General features: G+C 39.8%; 1 protein-coding gene across 4 annotated transcripts; it reads left to right on the top strand.

The window, feature by feature from the left end:
* The first annotated feature begins 7279 nt into the window (after window positions 1-7279).
* CCNJ (cyclin J) lies at window positions 7280-25095 on the top strand. 4 transcript variants are annotated; one of them, XR_014071580.1, is made up of 7 exons: window positions 7280-7478; window positions 8131-8240; window positions 13332-13542; window positions 20848-21147; window positions 21235-21394; window positions 22030-22621; window positions 24299-25095. XR_014071580.1 is itself a non-coding variant. In XM_081551195.1 (6 exons), the coding sequence occupies exons 2-6, from the start codon at window positions 8172-8174 to the stop codon at window positions 22439-22441; spliced, it is 1116 nt and encodes a 371-aa protein (XP_081407321.1). In that variant the 5' UTR covers window positions 7280-7478; window positions 8131-8171; the 3' UTR covers window positions 22442-23763. The 4 variants fall into 4 exon arrangements, 3 of the variants coding, with proteins under 3 accessions (XP_081407321.1, XP_081407306.1, XP_081407314.1); XM_081551195.1 differs by lacking the exon at window positions 24299-25095 and having other exon boundaries at window positions 21271-21394; window positions 22030-23763; XM_081551180.1 differs by lacking the exon at window positions 24299-25095 and having other exon boundaries at window positions 22030-23763.
* The last annotated feature ends 333 nt before the right edge of the window (window positions 25096-25428 follow it).

Below are 25428 nucleotides of genomic sequence, written 5' to 3'. Positions count from 1 at the left end.
ATTACCTCCACCACAGTTTGGCCTCAGGTCAAACAACAAGTAGAGAACACAGCCCTGGCCATCAACAGAAAATTGGATTAAAGATTTACTGAGCATTGCCCCAGCTATCAGAACAAGACCCAGTTTCCCCCACAGTCAGTCTCTCCCATCAGAAAGCTTCCATAGGCTTCTTATCCTTATCCATCAGAGGGCAGACAGAATGAAAACCACAATCACAGAAAACTAATCAAACTGATCACATGGACCACACCCTTGTTTAACTCAATGAAACTATTAGCCATGCCTGTGTAGGGCCACCCAAGACGGATGGGTCATGGTGGAGAGCTATGACAAAACATGGTCCACTGGAGAAGGGAACGGCAAACCACTTCAGTATTCTTTTCTTGAGAACCCCATGAACAGTATGAAAAGGCAAAAAGACAGGACACTGAAAGACGAACTGACCAGGTCGGTAGTTGCCCAATATGCTACTGGAGATCAGTGGAGAAATAACTCCAGAAAGAATGATGAGATGGAGACAAAACAACACCCAGCTGTGGATGTGACTGGTGATGGTAGTAAAGTCTGATGCTGTAAAGAATAATATTGCATAGGAACCTAGAATTTTAGGTCCATGAATCAAGGTAAATTGGAAGTGGTCAAACAGGAGATAGCTAGAGTGAACATCAACATTTTAGGAATCAGTGAACTAAAATGGACTACAATGGGTGAATTGAACTCAGATGATCATTATATCTACTACTGTGGGCAAGAATCCCTTAGAAGAAATGCAGTAGCCATCATAGTCAACAAAAGAGTCCAAAATGCAGTACCTGGATGCAGCTTCAAAAATGACAGAATGATCTCTGTTCATTTCCAAGGCAAACATTCAATATCACAGTAAGGAAATGGCAACCCACTCCAGTATTCTTGCCTGGAGAATCCCAGGGACAGGGGAGCCTGGTGGCTGCCATCTATGGGGTTGCACAGAGTCGGACATGACTGAAGTGACTTAGCAGTAGCAGCAGCAATCCAAGTCTATGCCCCAATCAGTAATGCTGAAGAAGCTGAAGTTGAATGGTTCTATGAAGACCTACAAGACCTTCTAGAACTAACACCCAAAAAAGATGTCCTTTTCATTATAGGGGACTGGAATGCAAAAGTAGGAACTCAAGAGATACCTGGAGTAACTGGAAAATTTGGCCTTGGAGTACAAAATGAAGCAGGGCAAAGGCTAACAATTTTGCCAAGAGAACACACTGGTCATAGCAAGCACCCTCTTGCAACAACAAGAGAAGACTCTACACATGGACATCACCAGATGGTGAATACCAAAATCAGATTGACTCTATTCTTTGCAGCCAAAGATAGAGAAGCTCTATACAGTCAGCAAAAACAAGACCAGGAGCCAACTCTGGCTCAGACCATGAACTCTGTATTGCAAAATTCAGACTTAAATTGAAGAAACTAGGGAAAACCACTAGACCATTCAGGTAAGACCTAAATCAAATCCCTAACGATTATACAGTGAAAGTGACAAACAGATTCGCGGGATTAGGTCTGATAGACAGAGTGCCTGAATAACTATGGGCAGAGGTTTGTGACATTGTACAAGAGGCATTGATCAAGACCATCCCCAAGAAAAACAAATGCCAAAAGGCAAAATGGTTGTCTGAGGAGGCCTTACAAATAGCTAAGAAAAGAAGAGAAGCTAAAGGCAAAGGAGAAAAGGAAAAAAATACACATTTGAATGCAGAGTTCCAAAGAATAGCAAGGAGAGATAAGCAAGCCTTCCTCAGTGATCAACACAATGCAAAGAAATAGAGGAAAACAAAGAGATCTAGAGATCTCTTCAAGAAAATTAGAGATACCAAGGGAACATTTCATGCAAAGATGGGCACAATAAAGGACAGAAACAGTATGGACCTAACGAAGCAGAAAATATTAAGAAGAGGTGGCAACAATACACAGAAGAACTATACAAAAAAGATCTTAGTGACGCAGATAACTACAATGGTGTGATCACTCTCTAGAGCCAGACATCCTGGAATGTGAAGTCAAGAGGGCCTTAGGAAGTAACACTGTGAACAAAGCTAGTGGAGGTGATGGAATTCCAGTTGAGCTATTTCAAATCCTGAAAGATGATGCTGTGAAAGTGCGGCACTCAATATGCCAGCAAATTTGGAAAACTGAGCAGTGGCCACAGGACTGGGAAAGGTCAGTTTTCATTCCAATACCAAAGAAAAGCAGTGCCAAAGAATGCTCAAACTACCACATGATTGCACTCATCTCACACGCTAGCAAAGTAATGCTCAAAATTCTCCAAGTCAGGCTTCAACAGTACATGAACTGTGAACTTCCAGATGTTCAAGCTGGATTTAGAAAAGCCAGAGGAACCAGAGATCAAATTGCCAACATCCACTGGATCATCGAAAAATCAAGAGAGTTTAAAAAAAAAAAATCTGCTTTATTGACTACACCAAAGCCTTTGACTGTGTGGATTAAACAAACTGGGAAATTCTGAAAGAGATGGGAATACCAGACCAGCTGATCTGCCTCCTGAGAAATCTGTATCCAGGTCAAGAAGCAACAGTTAGAACTGGGCATGGAACGACAGACTGGTTCCAAATAAGGAAAGGAGTACAACAAGGCTGTATATTGTGACCCTGATTATTTAACTTAAATACAGAGTACGTCACGCAAAATGTTTGGCTGGATGAAGCATAAGCTGGAATTAAGATTGCTGGGAGAAATATCAATAACCTCAAATATGCAGATGACACTACCCTTACAGCAGAAAGCAAAGAAATAAGGAGCCTCTTGATGAAAGTGAAAGAGGAAAGTGAAAAAGTTGCCTTAAAACGCAACATTCAGAAAATGAAGATCATGGCATCCGGTCCCATCACTTCATGGCAAATAGATGGGGAAACAGTGGAAAGAGTGACAGACTTTATTTTTCTGGGTTCCAAAATCACTGCAGTTGGTGATTGCAGCCATGAAATTAAAAGAAGCTTACTCGTTGGAAGGAAAGTTATGACCAACCTAGACAGCATATTAAAAAGCAGAGACATTACTTTGCCAACAAAGGTCCATCCAGTCAAAGCTATGGTTTTTCCAGTAGTCATGTATGGATGTGAGAGTTGGACCATAAACAAAGCTGAGCACTGAAGAACTGATGCTTTTGAACTGTGGTGTTGGAGAAGACTCTTGAGAGTCGCTTGGACGGCAAGGAGATCAAACCAGTCATTCCTAAAGGAAAGCAGTCCTGAATATACATTGGAAGGACTGATGCTGAAGCTGAAACTCCAATACTTTGGCCACCTGATGGGAAGAACTGACTTATTTGAAAAGACCCTGATGCTGGGAAAGTTTGAAGGTGGGAGGAGAAGGGGTCCACAGAGAATGAGATTGTTCGATGGCATCACCAACTCAATGGGCATGAGTTTGAGCAAGCTTCGGGAGTTGGTGATGGACTGGGAAGCCTGGTGTGCTGCAGTCCATGGGGTCAAAAAGAGTTGGACATGACTGCGTGACTGGACTGAACTGAACTGAACTGTAAAGTATGTATGGCAAGAGCAAAGAACCTAAAATGGTAAAGTCAGAAGTAATCTCCGTCATCACTCAGTTCACTTTATAGAGGAGGAAGGAACTGCCCTGCCTTAAGGCCACTCCAGTAAGAAGTAACATATCAACAGCCAAGAACCAAAGCCCAGGGCTTCTGACTTTGCATCTTGTGGAATATGATGTAGTCATTGAAGGAATTCTGAATGTTCCGTTATGGAAGGTAACCAGAATATGTTGAATGACAAAAACTAGGTACACAACAGAGTGTATAGTGTGTTACAATTTGTGACAAAATGGAGCAAGGAGATTATGTGCATCAGTTCAGTAAAGTCATTCAGTTGTGTCTGACTCTTTGCAACCCCATGGACTACAGGACACCAGGCTTGCCTGTCCATCACCAGCTCCCAGAGCTTGCTCAAACTCGTGTCCATCAAGTCGGTGGTACCATGCAACTATCTCATCCTCTGTCGTCCCCTTCTCCTCCTGCCCTAAGTCTTTCCCAGCATCAGGGTCTTTTCCAATGAGTCAGTTCATCATATCAGGTGGCCAAAGTATTGGAGTTTCAGCTTCAACATCAGTCCTACCAATGAATACTCAGGACTGATTTCCTTTAGGAGTAACTGGTTTGATCTCCTTGCCGTTCATGGGACTCTCAAGAGTCTTCTCCAACACCACAGTTCAAAAGTGTCAATTCTTTGGCGCTCAGCTTTCTTTATAGTCCAACTCTCACATCCGTACATGACTACTGGAAAAACCATAGCTTTGACTGGACGGACCTTTGTTGGCAAAGTAATGTCTCTGCTTTATAATATGCTGTCTAGGTTGGTCATTGCTTTTCTTCCGAGGAGCAAGCGTCTTTTAATTTCATGGCTGCAGTCACCATCTGCAGTGATTTTGGAGCCCCCTAAAATAAAGTCTGTCACTTTCCATTGTTTTCCCATCTATTTGCCATGAAGTGATGGGACTGGATGCCATGATCTTCATTTTCTGAATGTTGAGTTTTTAGCCAGCTTTTTCACTCTCCTTTCACCAAGAGGCTCTTTAGCTCCTTTCTGCTTTGTGCCATAAGGGTGGTGTCATCTGCGTATCTGAAATTCATTGATATTTCTCCCGGCAATCTTGATTTCAGGTTGTGCTTCATTCAGTCCCGCATTTCACATGATGTACTCTGCATATAAGTTAAATAAGCAAGGTGACAATATACAGCCTTGGTATACTCCTTTCCCAACTTGGAACCAATTTGGATTATGTAATCGGGATTACATACATGCATGGTTATAAATATCTGGATATCCCTGGAAGGAAACAAAAGCAAATAGTAATAATGTTGCCTTGAGGAAGAACTGGGATCAAGGGAGAGAGGGAGATCTGATAGTCACTGAATACAGTCTTATACTGTTTGAATATATTACCTTTTTCATGTATTCATTTGAATGATGAGTGAATTGTTTAAGTAAATATATACGAATATAGTTGCTTTACAATGTTGTGTTAGTTTCTGCTAACAGTGAAGTGAATCAGCTATATGTATCCATATATCCCCTCATTTTTAGATTTTCATAAGTTTTGCCATTTTAACTTCCATCCTCTTACACCCTTACTGATCACTGCTTTTGTGATTTATCTCCTCCTCACCCCAGGTATCCCCTGCCTTCCAAACACACCTTCTTCTTACAGCCTTTTCATTTACTGTTTCCCCTGCCCAGAACACAGCCTCCAGAAATCTGCATGCTCCCTAACCTCCCTCAGGACTTTGCATACCCTACTTGTCATAAAACAATGCCCACCCACTGTCATTTCCTAGTCTCTTTTTATGTTCATTTATCTTCACAGCACTTATCACTATGTTACTTTGTTGTTGCTGTTCATTTATTCTCTCCTCATTGGAATATAAACTCTATATATTCTATACAGAGAGCAGACTTTTATTTAGGAATTAAGCAAATACCTAAATTGTGTCCAACTTGCTCTAAATGAATTAATGAAGAAATATAATAAACCTGGATTTAAGATTTTAGGGACACATTGGGCAGGTTATATATTCCGCCCCCCCACCCCACCCCACAAACACTAAAATCAATACATATACCAGTCCTTTCATCATATCCAGAAATCCAACAGAATGATTTCTGAACAAATACCTCCCAATGAATAACATCTTCAAAGGAGAAACCATGACAGACAGCCTACTTATTAAACTGATGATTACAGTCTGTGACCCATTTTTCTGAAAGAGTTCCTAAATAGGCTCTGGACATTTAAGTCATTGGGAAGCCAAATTATTGTCATAAAGTTGCTTAGTGCACATGAATTGGAGCCTGAGGAGGTAGGTACTATTTAAGTGCCATCATAAATGGCATGGAGCTTTCAGCCTGATGTGGCCATCTCCTCTCTAGGGAACTAAGATGGGCCAAGACAGCTTCTCTTCGGATGATGCTGGGCTAGACTGGGCTCTGCCAACTTCTGCTTGAGTTTTCCTTGTCTTGCCATTGGTTCCTGTAGCTTGTGTCACATGGCTCACATATTGTACCTATTTGTAGCTGTTCTTTAACTATCTGAAGATGTTATTGTGATAGCTAAAACTCAGATTCATGCAACGTACATTCATCACTTAATTGTAGATCTTCATCATGCATCTTCTGGGGCAAAGGATTCTAAGTAAAAGAATTAAGGTTTCATGATCTATTTTTTAATATTTAAAGAGGCTGATGAACATGTTCAGAAGTAAGGATCACTGTCCTGGGCTGACCATCTACTTCTGGTCTGATATTCCACTAAACAGATTAAAGCACAATTGACTAGATTTTTTTCTAATCACATTTCAGGGCTTATATCGTTTTATCTGATGTTGGAGTGTTTTCACAGTTTTGTTGTTTTCCTGATTTACCACCACAGATGGTTAATTACATCCACTACAGACTCGACAAGCCAGATTATTAAAGGTAATCTTGGGCCGAGTCCCTCAGTCATGTCCGACTCTTTGCGACCCCATGGACTGCAGCCTGCCAGGCTCCTCTGGCCATGGGGATTCTCCAGGCAAGGATACTGGAGTGGGTGGCCATGCCCTCCTCCATGGGATCTTCCCAACTCAGGTCCTCCGCATTGCAGGCAGATTCTTTACGGACTGAGCCACCAATCTTAACTCCTTTCATTTTAAGCTTTGGGAATTTCTAAAGCAAAGGAAATAAGGTAGGGGAAGAGATTACTTGGGTTTCTAGAAGAAGGAATAAGTTTTGATGTGGAACTTAAGAGGCAGAATTTCAGAGAAAGCATTTTAGGTGTTTCGGAAACGGGTAAAGCACATATGGAGGGACTTACAAGCCTACTGAGCAGCCCCCTCAGAGGTATGGGTCTGTTGTAATGTGAGACGAGGCCGAATCAATCCTTGCCGAGAGGGTTTTAAAAGCCAAACTGAGGCATCGGAACTTTCCTCCTCCGCCTGGGGAGCAAGCGGAGGTTCTCAGCAGGTGAGAGGCATGACCGGATTGGCCAACGGATGGATGATCCGCATTATAATTTCTCCGGCGCGCTCTTCCGACCTTTGCCCGCAGTGCAGGCCGGCTTCGCAGTAGGTGGTATTGGGGCTCTCCGGTAAAGCGAACCGCGGGGCCAGCCGGAGATGCTGCCCGGTCCGGCTGGGGCCCCCAAGCCACTGCCCGGCGCTGCACCTGGGCCCGGCCCGGCCGCCGATTGGACGACTCCGAGTGACCCGGCTGTATCGCGAGACGAGATTGGCAGCGGCGGGGCCGCATGTGCCCCCGCGCTGGCTTTGTACGCGGAGCCGCCTGCCGGTCCTTTAACAATGGGCGGCGCGAGGGCCCTGGCGCTGGGTCGGAGCTGAGGCCGGCGCTTTGCTGCCGACTGTCCGCAGCATGAGCGGGGCCGGCGTCCCCCGCATGTCGGCGGGGCTGGGCCTGTGAGGACCGCGGTTCCGGGTAAGGGAGGCCGCCGTGGGAACCGGCAAGCCTGGGTTGGTGGCGGGGCACTGGAGCCGCCCGGCCCGGCCTTTTGTTCGCCTTTCTGGGGCCGCGCGATCCCGTGCGCTCCTCCGGATGAGGAGGCGGAGGCTTGGGTGCGCGCTGGGCCCGGCTGGGCCGCGGGGAGGCTACGGAGGAGGAGCGCGCGCCCGATCATCTGCAGCGGGCACCCGGAGCCGGGCTGGCGTTCGTCTTCGGGCTTCTCGGCGGGAGGTTTTTACCTCAAGGGGTCTGTGAGTGGTGTCAAGTCTGCGCTTCTCGGGGCCGGAGAATTCGAACCCGGGGCGCGGGGAGCCCCCAAGCCGGGCCTCCGGTCTAGCTTTTCGAGTACGCGCCCGGGTTCGCGCCTGGGAACTCGGGCCCCCGTTGGTCCCCTTTTGCCTGGCACCCGGTCCGGCAGTTCATTAAACAAGCTGGCTCCTCCTAACCGGGTAGCTTGGGCCTTCCGTGCGGCGCCAGGGAGTTGGTTCGGTCGGTACTGGTTTTCGGACGAGTCAGGTGAAGATGGAACAGTCACCCTGGGTGGCCTGAGGTCACACCCCTCGGGCGGGGGTGCGGAGGGGCGCGTGGAGGGAGCTGGCAGTGACCGCGTCTGGGGTGTGTCTTTCAGACTGAAGTTGCCTCGTCTGGCCAGGCACGCCGCCGGGTCCCATGGAGCTGGAGGCGCAGTGGTGGCGGGGACAGCTGGCTGCCGACATCCATCAAGCTCTTCGGTACAAGGTAACCGCTATGCCCCGACCTTTCGGTTCGGTGCCTCAATGCCAGTTAGTATGAATCTCGGCTCCCTGGAAAGCCCGGTCAGGGTCTTTAACCACTAGTTTCCAAATCAGAAAAGGCAAGTTTGCTTATTTGCTCGAGGTTAATTAACTTCTTGGCTTCTTCCCTGGGGTGTATCAGAAGAACCTGAAACTTGAATGAGGAGGTAGGTGGGGCGTGGTAGTTGAGAGAGGGAAGATGTGAAGGGACAGTCTGATGTTCTTGTTCCCAGGTGGAACGCGGATTTGATATTGTATTTTCAAAGATATGTGTGCTGGCTTTTTATTGGGCAGAGCAACCCTCCTTTCTTCTATAGCTGCTGTTCCATGCAGCTGTCTGTTATGTCACATTTGTACAAAAATAAATCCCCCAGCCTTTCCACTAACTTGCTGTGAAACTTTGGACAAGTTACTTAATTTTCTGATTCCCAATTTCCTTATCTGTAAAATGATTAATAATAGAACGTGCTCAGTGAAACGACTGTGAAGATTAAAATGAGGTAATACTTCAGATGTGCCCAGAACAGTGATTGGCAGATAGTAAGCACTAAGAAAGTGTTAATTTTGTTATTTTCTTCCCTTGAAACCCCAAGACTTGGGGGGTGTTCAGAAAACCTTAAGATAGGAGTTAGCTGCTCTTTCAGCTAATATCAAACAGGAGGAGTAGACCTAGTGTATTTAAAAGATATTGGGGGGAAAATTACACCTTTCTGGCACAATGCAAAGTTTGTTTATTGTTGCTGTCACATCTGTTTAACATGTCACCTCCGAGTCTTTTATAACCAGAAGAGAGCCCAGATCCAAAATTAACTCTAACTTGACTTAATTTCACTGTGGATAGAAAGAACCATTCATTATGTATAGAAAATTGGAAAGAAGCAAAACAGCTGACTCTTTAATAAAAAGGCTGCTGACTGTTGGAGTTGAGAGGTCCTGGGATGATAATGAACTTGTATCTTGATTGTTGTTGTTTTTTTTTTAAAGAAAAACACGTTAAATAGATTAGAAAACCTAATTCTGACTTAAACTATTACAATTGTACCCTTTTCTAAAGTTTGAGATTTCTAAATGCTGGTTGTTAATTCTGACATTCAGTCTCTTAGACACACTAAATACACCTCAGCTCCCTAATTGTACCATAGAAAAGTCTCAAGTATGAAATGGTTCTCTGGAATGTTAAGAGAGTTGCAGGTTTTCCACCTTGAAAATTGTTCAAATACTTTTGATTTTTTTGTTGTTGTTGTTTTTTATTCAGATATTATCTTTCAGTTTTAAATGGTCCTATTTTCTAAGTGTCAGTTCTTTATTCCTCTGGTATGTGGTGAAATTAATATCTGATGTTTAATGATAACATATGTTTTTTAATGACATGAAACTTAAGATTTTTCATGGTGATTTCCATGGTTTTTGGTTCTTATATTTTATGTGTCATTTTAATCCTGAGTGATTATTTGAATTAATTTTATTGGCTGAAGTTGGAAGTACATTTTTTTTTTTCCAGCAAATTTATTGAATGTTTTTGTTTATTGGGCTCTGGGGGAGGATGCAAGGAATAACACACAACCTGTACTAAACTTATGTACAAACTATCAGAGGATGAGCTAGAACAGGGCCTGAAAGAGTGCCACTGAAAGTTGTGTTGGGCCTCCTGCCACCTGGGACTGTGAGTTGTCTTTATTTTATCTTTAAGCATTGTGTAAGCCACATTCTTGTGATTTGACACAATGGCCACACTTTATAAAGAATTTGTTAATCAGTAAAACTTGAACCTGTGGGACTGGAGAGACCACTCTTTGTAGTACACTAAAGTCAAGGAAAGTTAAAATGAACTTTTCTCACAGAGAATACATGTCAATTCCAGGCTATTAATTAGGTGATTTAGTTGGGTAGTCATATGCTTATTTATTCAACATATTTGCATGCCTACAGTGTACAAGGTGCTGTCAGGCATTAAAATGGTAATAGTGAATGAGATAGACATGATCCTTGCCTTTAAGTAGTCTAATTTCATCTGAATTTAAGTCTTCCATTGGACAGTTGCCATTTAGGCACAGTGGAAGGTGTTCTGTTTAGAGCCAAAGGTTTGTGGAGGAATAATTGGTGTGACTAGCATTGAATCTACTAGGGAAGAGTAAAAATTACAGCAAATGAAAATCCTCTTCAACCCCAAATGCCAGCTGTACTGGTTCCATTAAATACAGTCACTTTTTCCTCAACAAAGCAGCTGTCCTTTAATACCCTGTGTCTTCTCTTTCTTCTCATTGTTTTGCTATATATACTAGTGTCTTAGGATGCTTGGGGAAGTATTTTTAGGAGCCTTTATGACAGATAGAAATGATGCTAACTTTGTGAGAAACATCAAGAAAATATCCCACAGAGTTGTGAGTATTCTTTCTATGCCTTAATTTTCATCCTGGCTGGACAGTTAACCCATTCTGGGAACGGGATGGCATTTAGGGTGGTGGGCTAACAAGGACCTGTGATTGGAGATGGAGATGACATATTTAGATCTTTCTGTGCTTTGGTCCTATGGGATCCTGAGAAGCAGACAGGAATAAGAGTGTTCAATTCTAAGTAATCAGGAATAGACATTAGAAAAAACTCATAAGCTGAAAGAAGCGTAGGTCATTTTCTCATGTGTATAACTGCACTACATGGACAAAGAACTAAATCTGACAGCCATATGATAAGCCCATGTCCTCTACCATTTGCAATAATATAAGTAGAATATATTGGATACAGTGTTAAAAATCTCCTAATGGTGGCGCTTAGAGTTCTTGCTTTTGTTTTATCTTAGCCAAGTTAACATAGTTAAAGTCTACCAGTGTTTTCCAGCTATGTTCCCCTGTGCATCTGGCAAAACTGTGGTGCAATGATCACAACTAGGATAGTATTGACATTGATACAGTCAAGATCTATAACATTTTCTGTACATTTATCACCACAAAGATCTTTCATCTTATCCTTTTATAGGCACAGCCTCTTTCCTCTTATAGTCATTCCCTCTTAACCTCTGGTAACCACTCATCTGTTCTTTATTTTTATAATTTTGTCATTTCAGGAATGTTACATAAGTGGAATTATGTACTACATGATTTTGGGGGATTCATTTTACCCACTCAGAATAATTCTTTGGAGATTCATCCAGGTTTTTGACATTAAGCTTTTTTATTCCACCATTTTGCTACTAAAAACAGTGCTGTAAAGGCCCTCCTTATATGTAGGATAAATTCCTAGACCTGGTGTTACTAAGTTAAAGGGTATCTGCAATCTGCATTTTCAAAAATTTATATTATCTAATTGCCCTTCAGAAGGTTATATGAGTTGTCTACCTGACCAGGAATACACGAGTTTTTGTATCCATTCTTGATAACATAAGTGAAAATTAATGAAGTATAAAAAAATGATAATTGAAAAAACTATATAGTCATCCCTCAGTATCCATGGGAATTGGTTCCAGGATCCTTGTAAATACTGAAACTTGAGGATGCTCAAGGCCCTTATGTAAAGTGGAGTAGTGTTTGCATATATCGCATATATCCTACATACATCCTCTTGTATATTTTAAATCTTCTCCAGATGATGTAATCATCCATTTTGCAGCATATAACACAATTTCATTTCTTTTTAAGGCTGAATAGTATTCCATTGTATGTATATACTACATTTTGTTGATCAGTTCATCTGTTGATGAACACTGGAATTTGTTTCCACTTTTTGGCTTTTGTGGATAATGCTGCTATGAACATGGTTGTACAAATATCTGTTTGAGTCCCCACTTTAACTTCTTTTGGATATATATCTAAAGGTGAAATTGCTGGATCATGGTAATTCTACATTAATTTTTTTGGGAATTGCAATACTGTTGTTCACAGTGGCTACACAACTTTATATTCCTACCACCACACAAGGGTTCCAATTACTCTACATCTTTGTCAATACTTGTTAGTTTCTGTTTTCTCCATTTTCTTTTGGGGGGATTTTTTTTTTTTACAGTAGCAATCCTAATTGGTATGAAATGGTATCTCATAATGGTTTTGATTTGCATTTTCCTTATCATTAGTGATTTTGAGCATCATTATAGGTGCTTATTGGCCATTTGTACATCTTCTTTGGAGAAAAGTTTAGTCAAGTCCTTTGCCCGTTTTTCACTTGAAGTGTTTTGGATTTTGTTGAGTTGTATATATAAGAATTCTTTATGATCTGGATAGTAACACTTTACCGGATATATGATTCGCAAATATTTTCTCCCATTCTGTGGGTTGCTTTTTCACCCTGATGATAGTGTCCTTTGATGCATAAAAGGTTTTTTTTTTGGATGAAGTCTTACCTTTTTTTTTTTGCCTGTGCTTTTAGGATCATATCCATGTTACTTCCTTCCATTGTAATACCTGTTGGGTTTACTGTGGCATTGTGCTGAGCTCATAAAATGAATTTAGAACCCTTCCATCTTTCTAGAAATTCTTTAATAGTATAAGAATTTTCTTATTTTTAAAAAATGAGAAACCAGATTAGAAGATACTAGTGGATCTTCAACACCCCTACAAGTAAAACACAGTATGCATTATACTAGAGGCATGTCCATTAATCTGTTACCTTCTAACTAAAAGCTTTGAGCATCTTTAGGGGATATGTATGTATGGTTTGGTTAGTATTTTGGTAATGATGTTTTTCTGAAAACACGTGGTAGGGAAAACAGGATTCCATTATTAAAAATCTTGCTAAAATACATCTATTCCATAATGTAAGAAATACCTATAACTGGTAATGTCAGATGTGGTTAAGAATAAGGAGAAAAGTTTAGTTCTAAATTTTAAATGCCATTCATTATCCTTCCACTCAGCTTTTTCATTTTTGTGTTTTACTCAGGAAAAGTGTTTTAGGCAATAGTAACACTAGTAGGCGTGCTGCAGTTCATGGGGTCGCAAAGAGTCAGACACGACTGAGCGACTGAACTGACCTGAACACTAGTATATTGGGGGGAAAGTGTCATCTTTGCGTTGGGGGGATAATTCTTCTACAGCCTATATTAGACTAAATGTTCTTCTTGATTTAGGAGCTGAAGTTGCCTTCCTACAAAGGCCAGTCCCCTCAACTAAGTCTCAGAAGATATTTTGCTGACTTGATTGCCATTGTGAGCAATCGTTTCACACTCTGCCCTTCTGCCCGACATCTTGCTGTCTATTTGCTGGACCTGTTTATGGATCGTTATGACATCTCTATCCAGCAGCTGCATTTAGTTGCACTTTCCTGTCTGCTTCTAGCAAGTAAGTACGAGTACGAGCTACATGACTGGAAAATTCTAGTTTATAATGAAATAAATTTACGTAGAACTCGGTGAAATACCACCAAATTCCTTTCATTCCAGTTTACTAGTATTGGAAAGTTTTTGTTGAAAGTGCTTTTTGGCATAGTAGTTCTTAACCAGACATATTAAAAAGTGGCTCTGAAATCTTTCAAAAACATGTGTACCTGAGGCCTACATCCTGAAGATTCTGATACAGATGTCTAGGTCATTCCAGATCTACTGACTCAGAATCTACATCATGGGACCTGGATATTTTTTAACTTCTTAAAAATTCCAAAGGTGATTCTCATGTATCTTCCCAGTTGGGAACCATTACCTTAAAGCAGTAGTTCTCAACCAAGAGGAGTTGTGTCCCACTGGGGGATATTTGGCAATATGTGGAGACAGTTTTGGTTGTCGTTACAACCAGGGAGGAAGCTAAACATCTGCAATGCACAGGACAGCCCACACAACAAAGAATTATCTAGCCCAAAATGTCAGTGGAGCTTAGGTTGAAAAACTCTTATCTGATAGGTATCATACTCTTGTGTTGTTAGAATACCTTCTATTGACTAAGTGGTGATTTGGATTAATGAACTGAAGGTTCACATGCAACAGCTACACATGTGAAAACACTTGCTTTTACAGTAGGCAAAATTGTGTAGTAAGCTGTAAGGTAGAATATGTTAATGGGCCTTTTGGTGCCTCTTTGTCTTAATATCTTTCTGTGACATATTTCATTGTTTGTTAGTATCTTGACTGAAGAGAAAGGGTGAGTAAAGGCATTGAAACTGAAAATTTTCTTCTCTTAGTATTGTGAAAAGATGATGTTTGTTATTGAAGTTGAATCCATTATGTAGTGTTCTTTGTTTTTAATTATTCATGTCATTACAATGGAAATTTAAGTCCCACTTAAAGTGACATGTAGAAATACTGACTGCCTTCACCTCTAACCCCCCCTTGAGGATTTAGGATCCAGTGTGACTGTTATCTAAGAAACATTCCTTCTCTACCCTGCCACCAGAATTCTTTCTAAAATACCTTTGCATTTGACTGCAAATAAACGTAAAACCAAATGCAAGGCTGTATGGTATCATTTATGATACTAGTCTTTTCTGCTTTTCTTTTCCTGTCCTTATTTTTCTTTTGATGACTTCAGCTCCCTATTTTATCTCCTGGAAGGTCTTTTTGTAAACTATTTCAAATCTTTTGTGGACCAGGTTGAATATATATAAACACAGCCCAGTGATGACTTTCCACTGCCTCTGGGTTAAGGTAGAAACTCCTTAATGTAACATTCAGAACCGTTCATCTGGACCCAGCCATCTTACTAGACTTTTCTTTCAACTCTGTCCCCATGGAACTTGAGTCAAATTCTTACCAGAATGGTATATTTCCTGAGTATCTTTCTCCTTTAATCTGTTATCATCTAAGATCTAGACGTATCACCTGTTCCTCTCGCCACCATCCAGAAAGCCAGAGGTAATGTTTGTACATTTATAATTAACTGTTAATTTAACCTTTAATTAAGGTTTTATCCTCATAAGCAATCATGTGTACAGTTCTGTGTTTCATCACTATGATGATTTGTGATTTAGTTTGCATAGGGTTGGAAAAACCCATACTTGGCGTATCAAAAATGTGTGAGAATCCACACAGAATGGCTTCCTGATATCCTGTACAATATTAGTTTATTATAAGATTGGTTATAGTAGAGAGACATAGGAAATCAAACATGCAAGTTAGGTTATTTTAAAATCTTGGAATCAGTAATGAAAAATTTTTTGCCTGCTGTGGCCATCACTGTCCTTCAATCACTAACAAGCCGTACCTGCTCTGTGCCTATGGACTGTGAAATTATGAATGATGGATAGTCAGTTCATAGACTGACTTATATTTGTGACTAAAATTTACTAGTAACTTACAAAATGACTTGGGGATTATAAACTAGATATTTATAAACTACGTATTACTATCAGAGTTCACCAAGGTCTCTAGTTGAATAATAAGAACTTATTATTATTATATAATAATAATATATTCTGCATGTGGCCACCATGCAGAGCTTGGCATTGGTGCCAGGTTTCTGCAGTTTCCACAATTTGGGGAAAGGATCTTCTATTTATGCACCATCTTAGGTTGGTTGGAATGGCATTTTCAGTTCTTTCTAAATTTTCTGTAACTGTCAGTTTAAGGTCGTGATCAGTTTATTTTATTGAAGATTACTTGATTTAATCTGTGGTAGTATATAGTTACTTTTGGCTTATTTTCTAGGAACTAGGCTCTAGGATTTGTGTTTACTGAGTTCAGATGAGAATTGTTTACTACCTATTACTAAAAGAGTCAGATACCTCCTCCCTTTGTTTTACTGACCCCACCCTATTGTCTCTGAGAAAGAATTGCTTTTACATTGTTCTTCTTCCACTGGAAAGTGGAAAAGTGTGAGATAGGTGCCCCTCAGGGTCTCAGCTCCTCTCAAGTAGGCACTGGTCAAACCGAGTTCAAGCCGTCAGCTCTTCAGTGAGGTCAGGAATCAAAGAGGCTGGCCCTTAGTAGCCCACTGAAATCTCTTCTCCTTCCAGTTAGTGAAGTCTAACTTTACTCCAACAGAAGTGCTTAGGATGCTTATAAACCAGTAGTCTGTTTTTAGTATCTGATGTATGTTTTAAATTTGTGGAGTTCTTTCTACTGTTTCTTACATTCTTACACTCTATCTTCTTATATTTGAATTCTAGTGTCAAGTCTCCAGTTAGTTATCATAAACTTGATTCAAACGATGCTTCTCTTGTCTCAGAATGATTAAACTCTGAATGTCCCCCTCCCCCAGCTGCTCCCTGCTTTGGGATGGGCAGCCTGTTATATAAAAGTGAAGAACAACTTAGAGCTGACAGGACTCAGCGACAGCTGTATTTTAGTTATTAAATAGGTTGGAAGGTTTTGGTAGTTTGGTTAAAAATGGAGCACAGCTTGTAAGTTTCAGGTACTAATGTATATCCAGCTGCTTGGATGTACACTATCAGAGGTAGGGAGAAAGAGCCTACAAACTGGAGAGGGGCATGTAGTATTTTTACAGCAGGGATTATGGGAAATCTATATGGATATAGAATTGAATCTCTTGTCAGCAATATGAATTTCAACAACCCTTGAGTCTTACGTTACTTCTTATAAAATGAAAATAAAGACACTTAACCTTACAAACTTGTTGTAAGGATCAAGTGGGATAGTATGTTTAAAAGCACATATGAAATTAAAACATAAAGGTTAGCATTGTAATGATTAATTCCTCCATAAGTGTTCTATAATCTTTAGTCTGGCTCCCTAGCCCCAAAGATTTTGACTCATTCCAGAAAAGACTGATTTATCCTGGGAAATTCTCAAACTCTTAAATCCTTGACACGTAATACCTTGGCTCCCTTGGCTCTGTGATCAGTATTGAACTTGCAGAGAGCACGGAAGTGGTCTTAAACATGAGACTTTTGATAATCTGCTCAGGGTATTGTGTGTGCTTAGTTGCTCAGCCGTGTCCGACTCTTTGTGACCCCGTGGACTGCAGCCCGCCAGGCTTCTCTGTCCATGGGGTTCTCCAGGAAAGAATACTGGAGTGGGTTGCCATGCCCTCCTCTAGGGAGCTTCCCAACTCGGGGATCAAACCCAGATCTCCTGCATTGCAGGTGGATTGTTTACCGCCTGAACCACCAGGAAGCCTATTCAAGGTTTTGTGTAACTAAGAAAAGATCTTAAAGTCAAGATGAAGTCAAAAGCGAGATTATAGGCTTTTAATAGCAAAAATTTGAGACAAGTGCTTGTTTCTTCTTGCTCACCAGTACTGGGTTGACAAAGCTTTTTACTATTTGATAGGTGAAAAACTATGTCACAGATGATTCTATTTATATATCGAGTTTTAGTGAGAATAGAACCTTTTTTTTTTTCTCTATGAATTCTGTCTTCTGGTTCCTTATCCATTTTTTTTATTAGACTGATAGTCTTAAAAATTTGTGAGAATTCCTAGTAAATATTAAGGATGACTTTTTTCTCCTTAGTAATAAAAGACAAAATGTGAGTTGGCAGAGATCACAGTGACATCTATCTGATCCATCCCTTACTACCACATACCTGCCATTCCCTCCTGACTTTGAATATGTGCTGGTTTCCATGGCGATCTGAGCATTTCCTATAAAGGAAAGACAACCTGATGTTTTGTTTCTGGGGCCCCTGATTCTTTATTTTCTGGGAAGCAGATGTGAATTTCCTGTGCCCTTATTTCCTGTTTGGGACCTTTATCAATATAATCACATGGCTTCTGGTATTTCCTTTCAATTGAAGAAACTGATCTTTGTGATCTGTATGTGATATTACAGATAAGTAGATTTAAAATAGTCATGCACATAGCATTCAGCACGATAAAAACTATATATGAATGCAAGTACTCATGACACTGTCACACATTTTGAAATCCTTTAACATCCATGTATCTGAGTATATTATGATATATAATGAAAAAGTTTCCCAAAAAAATTAAACCCCAATTTAAATATCACGTATAGTTATTTATGCAGTATGCAGGTTATTTTTAATTTTGCAAATCAAGATGCAAAGGCCTTCATACTTGTAATAGCCAAGTACTTTATAAATATAGAAACCCCATGGATCCTTAATAATATAGAAGCCTGTCTATTCTAGGAGTCCCCATTTAGCTTTGGTCTGGAAGCAGATTTGGGAATTCAAGCATAAATCTTCCATTTTTGGTTTGACTCAACTTACTTGACCTTAACTGAATTAGCCAACCTTGCTAACTTGGTTTCTTGAGCTGTGAAATTGGTCATATACAATTTTGTTTTCTGTGTTGAAGGGTTTAAGGAGATAATATGAAACATTTTCTTGATCCTTGAATTAAACAGTGAATTGTGGTATATTAATTTCTTTAAAGGAGCTTTAAACTCGTTAACTTTTACAGTATTCCTTTGAAGTTCAATGCCAGTATTGCTGCTGCTATACAAATAGAGTACTTTGAAAGCCTTAATGATTCATCCAGAGAGATTGAACTAAATTCCTAAGTCATTCTCCTTCTGAAGAATTCCACTCTGTTATACAGAGAACAGTGGGTTCCTCTCCTATATTTATGCAGTGATCATACTGGATGACTGTCATTAAGACCACTTTAGTGCTTTCAGCTCTGCTAATAAATGCCATTGGCAAAACTTGTGAAATTCATCTTTATGTGATTTGAACTGGGAAGCATCATCAAGATTATTGAAAAGTCTGAATTATGTAAATTTTTTGGATTAACTCATACTTGCAGCAATATTAAGAATGGGTTTTTTTTTTAATTAGTTTATTTTCTATTTTTTAACTTTACAATATTGTATTTGTTTTGCCATACATTGACATGAATCCACCATTTAAGAGTGGTTTAAATCTAACAAAGTTCAAAATTTCTGGAGTGGGAGTGAAATTTTAAACTCTTTGGACCTAGACTCTTAAAGTCATGAGCTTAGAGTTCCTGGCATAGGAGACAAATCTTCTACCCTAGTTCCCCCTCCCTAAGCAATGACCAGGGTAGTTAGCAGTGTTTTTTCCCAGCCCCTAAGGCTGGCCAACTTGAACAGACCCCTCTGACTCCAGTTTACTGAGCATCTGGGCTGAGTGGTTCTGGCCACTACCATTTGTTGTCAGAACTTCAGTGTATGGTTCTGAAAGAGAAACTTCACAGGGAAACTGGTTTGATTTCTTCTGGTTTGGCAGTCTTTCTGGTCTTCTTCAAAAAATGTTTTTAAATGGATAAAATAAAATTGTAAGATTTCCAAAGTAACCAAATATATTGAAGTAGATATCAAAACAGTAAAACCAAAATTTTATGTAGTAATATATAACATTCTAACAGCTATAATTATGAACAAGTGTAAAAACTATTGTGAGAAATTATAATAATTGCCATATAATATGACAATTTTATACCTTAATATAAAAAAGAACATAAGGCTGGGAGGTGGAAGCCTTTAGTTTTAATTTCCCTTCTTCTTTGGACCGTCATGGAACAAAGACCCAAAGAAACTTGAAGATAATTCTTTTGGTTCTATTGCTGCATTTGAAGAATCATAATAGTACTTGATACTTGAACTTTCTCCAGCCATGACTTTTAGAAATACCTAAAATGAATGATTTATATATAGTAAAATACTTGAGGGAAATTAAAGTGCAAGATGATACATAATCAATAGAAAAATTATTCAGGGCTGCTGCTGCTGCTAAGTCGCTTCAGTTGTGTCCGACTCTGTGTGACCCCACAGACGGCAGCCCACCAGGCTCCGCCATCCCTAGGATTCTCCAGGCAAGAACACTGGAGTGGGTTGCCATTTCCTTCTCCAGTGCGTGAAAGGGAAAAGTTAAAGTGAAGTCGCTCAGTCGTGTCAGACTCTTAGCGACCCCATGGACTGCAGCCTACCAGGCTCCTCCGTCCATGGGATTCTCTAGGCAAGAGTACTGGAGTGGGGTGCCATTGCCTTCTCCATTCAGGGCTAGAGGGGGCATTTTATTCCTCAGCTGTACATATGGGTGAGTTTCATGAAAAGAAGTTAATGCCTTCAGATAACCAGGTTCAATATTTATGCCTATTCTGCCTTGAGTAAGGGGATATAAAAGTGGTATAAAGTATCTTCCCCTTTTTTAAATAACAGACTTGTCTAGATTTTTGGTTTAATTCAGAAGAGGAGGAATAGGGGTTTTTTGTAGAATGAGAATGTTTATGTTAGATGTTCACCTGGTTTTTTTTTTTTTCCTTTAATCTATTTATATCTCTCTGAGATTTTGCTGAAAATATGCTGAGATGAAACTCTTGAAGCTTAGCTATTTTTTATTTCAGATAATTTTATGACATTAAATGCTTTAAACTTTGTCCTAAAATAGTTTTTTTTTACCAACTATCACCTGCCCTCATAAAGAAATCTCCTGAAAAGATTCAGCTGTTGAGATGAAAGTTATTTTTTCAGTGGCACATAGGACTGTTTTCATTACACAATAGGACATACATCAAAATGTTTACACGTTCCTTTTTTTTTTTTTTTTAGGAGAGGGTAAAGGGTGTGGAACGGAGGCACTGGGAGAGAAAGCATGAAGATATGAGAACCATAGAGTTCTGGCACAGTTGTATCTACCCAGATTAGGGGGGAAATGTCTTTAGATCTAAATCTTTGCACTAAGATAGCAGATCCCTAAGTAACTAGACTTAACTTTGATCATTTGGCCTAACATTTTCTTTCTCTTGCTTTTATTTCCCTTTGCATATAAGGTAAATTTGAAGAAAAAGAAGATAGTGTGCCTAAACTGGAGCAGCTCAACAGCCTGGGTTGTATGACTAATATGAATCTAGTATTAACAAAACAAAATTTGCTGCATATGGAACTATTATTATTAGAAACCTTTCAGTGGAACCTCTGCCTTCCAACAGCTGCCCATTTCATTGAGTATTATCTCTCCGAAGCAGTACATGAAACAGATCTTCATGATGGCTGGCCAATGATTTGCTTGGAAAAAACTAAACTCTACATGGCCAAGTATGCAGATTACTTCTTAGAAGTATCTTTGCAAGGTGAGTTGCTGTGGATGCCATTAAGTGACTTGTGAGCTTGTGACTTGTGTATTCTGTTGCTTAGGTTCATTTTTGATGTCTCCACAGATTATGCCTTTCTAAATTATGCACCTTCTTTAGTAGCTGCAGCATGTGTGGCTTCTTCAAGGATTATACTTCGTCTTTCTCCAACGTGGCCTACAAGACTGCATCGTCTTACTGCTTACTCCTGGGATTTCTTAGTGCAGTGCATTGAACGGCTATTGATGTAAGCCTCTTTGTTCTTTTGTTTGTAATTTCTTATTAACATTCTTCATGTAAAAGGGGCCTTGGAAACAAGTTCTTAAAGGCCAAGAGCTTTTAGGATACTTGCTCTGACAGCTTCCTGCTGCCATAAGGAAGCCCCTGGTGAGCAGTACTCAGTGGAGTACTGAGTGGAAGGGGAGTTTCTTTTGGCTATTATCCAGGTAGAGGCTGTCATTGCTAGTATGATTCTGGGTACATAATAAGGAAAGGAGCTGCTCTTGTATGAATCCACAACTGTGAGATCATCCAGGTAAATCTTGCTCCAGTCCCCATTTCCACATCTTTGGCGACATCCTGGTGGCCTCACAATTCAAAGTGGCAGTCATATTTAAGTGCTCATTGTGAACATAGCTCCCAAGCTGATACGAGCCCTCAAAGCTACTAGCAGCCGGTCTTCAAGGGTTATACCAAGGGAAGGAGCTTTCAGAAGGCTAAGAGTGAATTCTGTTGTTGAAATTATGGTTGCAGTGACTGCTAGCTGGGCAGTGGGGCAGTCCAAGGAGTCAGCTGTTAAGGAGTTGGGGGTGATATGTGACTTTCTTGCAGATTTTTCTCAAGTAACATTATTAACAAGTTTCCTTTCTGTCTGTGTTGCAGCGCTCATGATAATGATGTGAAAGAAGCAAATAAACAGAGAGGACAGGCAGGACCTCAGCCAGCACAACTAAGTGTGTTCCAGACAGCCTCCCAGCCCTCTCGGGCAGTTCACTTTCAGCAACCTCAGTATCTCCATCAGACTCATCAGACCTCACTGCAGTATCGCCATCCTGTATCGGAACAACAAAGCTGTCAGCAGATTGTATCTACTACACACACCTCATCTTACACACTACCGACATGTCCTGCTGGCTTCCAAACTAGTGTTCAGGGCCTTGGGCATGTGCCAACTGGTGTTGGGATGTCACTGGCAATACCGGTAGAAGTTAAACCCTGTCTGAATGTTTCTTATAACCGGAGTTATCAGATAAATGAACATTACCCTTGCATTACTCAATGCTTTGAAAGGTGATTTTATGTGAAGGTAAGACCTGACCCAGACTGTTTGTGACTTGAAGCTCTGGGGCAAGCTTTTTGTAAAACTTCTCTTCGAAAGGAAAGCGATTCAGATTTCATCAGAACTCTTCAGATACCAGCACCAGGAAGACTGACTGTCCCTTCCAACACACCGTGAATATCTGGAAGAACTAAGGTAACACTGCAAACACTTTAACAGTGTATATGTCAAATCCTGTTAAAACAGATTTCTATATGACACATTTTAAAGCCCCAAGTGATGGTCCAAATATTTCAAAAATATTCAACCCAACAGAAAATTTGGACAGACTCCAAATTTGCTGTTTCAAGATTCGACCTGTGGTGGGCTCTGGGCCTAATGTTGGCTTATATGTCAGAGATTAATGTTTATCTGTGGACTTGCCAAACAGTCTTTTTATGAAGGAAAGTTACAGTGTTAATTTTTGAAGAGATCCTTTTTTTTAGTCTCCAGTTTGGATTTATATTTTTGATCTGCATCAGCAAATGAATTTCTGACTAAGTTTCAACTCATGAATTTCTTTGCTATACCAGTCAGTGTGGTTAAAAAAATTTTTTTTAGATACTCTAAATAACTCCCTATCACAGATAGTATAGGTATCTGGATTTATGTACTAAAGTTAAGATTGGAGTAGATTTCTTAAAATCATGGTCATACATTTTTGTTGTTTTTCCCCTGTGATCAACCTCAAGTCTTTAGAATTAAACACATTTAACTCAGGGAATTTGTACTACTTGGAAACACTTAACTGTAATGCAACATGCTTTGAGAATGTTATAGTATGACTACCTTAATAACATAGGTTAGTAGACTCCTGCTAGTGTGTTTTTAAATGAGAACATAATTGTAGCTTAGAATGAATGAAGTGGTGGTTCCAGTCATTCATAATACACATACAAGTTTTGCATTTCTCAGTGCAATCAATGATTTATACTCAGATTTGATATTATTCTAAAAATGTTTTTTCAAGGGAAGGTATAACTGTAAAATGTCAGTACTAGAATAAAGTCCCGTACGTTTGTTTTGAGGTGGAATGTGGCCAGGGTAGTTCTCAGGTTGTGCTAGAGCAGCACTTTGTTACGTGGAAGACAGGTTTTATAAGCAGCCTTTGAATCCAGCTAGTCAAGTGTAAGCAGGCAAAGGTGACTTTCATTGAATTGGCCCCAGAACTGCCCTGGGACATTTCACTATATTGGTAATGAGTGAAAACAGCAATAGGTCATTACAGCAAGGGCAATTTGGGGGTAAAGAGTTTGGAGGAAATAAACTGAAACAAGTAAAAAGAAAAAAAAAACAAACCATTGTAATAACTGAAACTATATACATTGTGCTCTTATCTGTGGGAGAAGAGATTTGGTGGAGGGAAGCTTTCTGATAGAAAAATTAGTAAAGTGTGTCTTTTTGTTTGTGTGTTTTTTTTTTTTAAAGATAGCACTTGAATAGAAGGGAAACTGCATGGCAGGTATGTGACTGCCATAATATGCATTGAAGACAAACTTATTATAAAGATGTTGTGGGTATGCAGCAGGAGTCTCAGTAATCAAGCCAATGGCTTTTGTTAGGAAGGGAATGGACTCAACACAGCAATGGATTGATCCAGATGGCTCCAGTAGATGAATGTGGGTGGGTGGCTTCTGTCAGTGTGAGTTCTTACAGAATATCCTTTCCTTAAATGAAAGGTAACTTTTATCACTAGAGTACATAGGGCATGATATGGATTTATTAGTCTGGTAGATAAAATGAAAAACTACTCAGGTAAGAACACTCACTCATGGCAGATTTTTCAAGCATGAAAATTGTTTTCTGAAAGTATCATCACTTTTCTCTTTACAGAAGGCTGCTTGTTGGATTTTGGTAGTCCTTACCTCAAGAGAACTTGAATTATTTGGGGGAAAGTGGGTTCAAAAGAGAATATATCATTCACATTCAGAACCTAGCAACCTGGAGTCCAATTTTCAGTATTTTAACTACCTCAATAATACTATGAATGTAAGATACTGGGATAGAGATCCCAACTTGAAACAACAACTGGTGCCTATGGTAATTTAAATGTCTTGTCAAATGCTTTTACTGATTGGTTTAAATGTCATTCTTGTTGTAGAAGAATATGCCTTTTTAAAAAGCCTGTAACACTTTCCCAGTTTATATTTAAAAAAGCTAAAGAACACTGGATTAATTTGGGGGGGAGAGTAAAATAAATAATTGGTTACTATTGCTGCATACCCAGGGTAGGGTGGGATGGGGTGGTTGGAGAAACCAGTACTATTTTTAAAACATTAGGTTTCAGTATAAATACAACTCACAACTGCTAGCTTTGGGGGGGCTGTGGCGGGGGGGGGGTTGTGTGGGTTTTGTTTTAATTTATTGATTAGTCTTTAAAGCAGGTTTTTTGTTTTTTGAGATTACCGGACCATCATTAAATAAATGTGTACTGTGAAGAAATTAATGATATGTGTAAAGGGCTTTACCAAAGTCCACTAAATAAACACTACTCAAGTATAGACTGCAAACCAAAATGTATCTGTTATGACATTAATTGCAAATAGCAAGTATGGTGCTAAAGTCCACACCAATGGAATTAGATGAGTGCTATGCACTTAATTTTAAAATAAAACTAGTTTTCGTTAAAATGGTTTTGGTGTTTTGTTTTAATATAAATTTGTATATTTGCAGCTTCATTAAATCATGTCATCGTGTAAGTCAGACTTGGAATCATAATTACACTTACGAAGTTAAAAGCTATCCCAATGGAGAATATCACCATAGTGGTGGGAAACATTTATCCATTCATTATGTATTCCATACGGAGGAGACCAGAGCCCACAGAAGTGTATTTGATACCACCTTTCTGGCCTTTTGAACTTAAAATAGTTGTTACTATGTTAGAATTGTAGTGTATAATTTGCAAAACAATAATGCAAGCTGCAGAAAATTTGAAGTCTGATCTCAAAAGTAGGAACGTG

Source organism: Giraffa tippelskirchi, chromosome 2 (assembly GCF_054371585.1).
Source record: "Giraffa tippelskirchi isolate mGirTip1 chromosome 2, T2T-mGirTip1v1.2.pri, whole genome shotgun sequence".
Lineage (NCBI taxonomy): Eukaryota > Metazoa > Chordata > Mammalia > Artiodactyla > Giraffidae > Giraffa > Giraffa tippelskirchi.
Note: the sequence above shows the minus strand (reverse complement) of the source record. Positions and strands in the feature narration are given on the sequence as shown.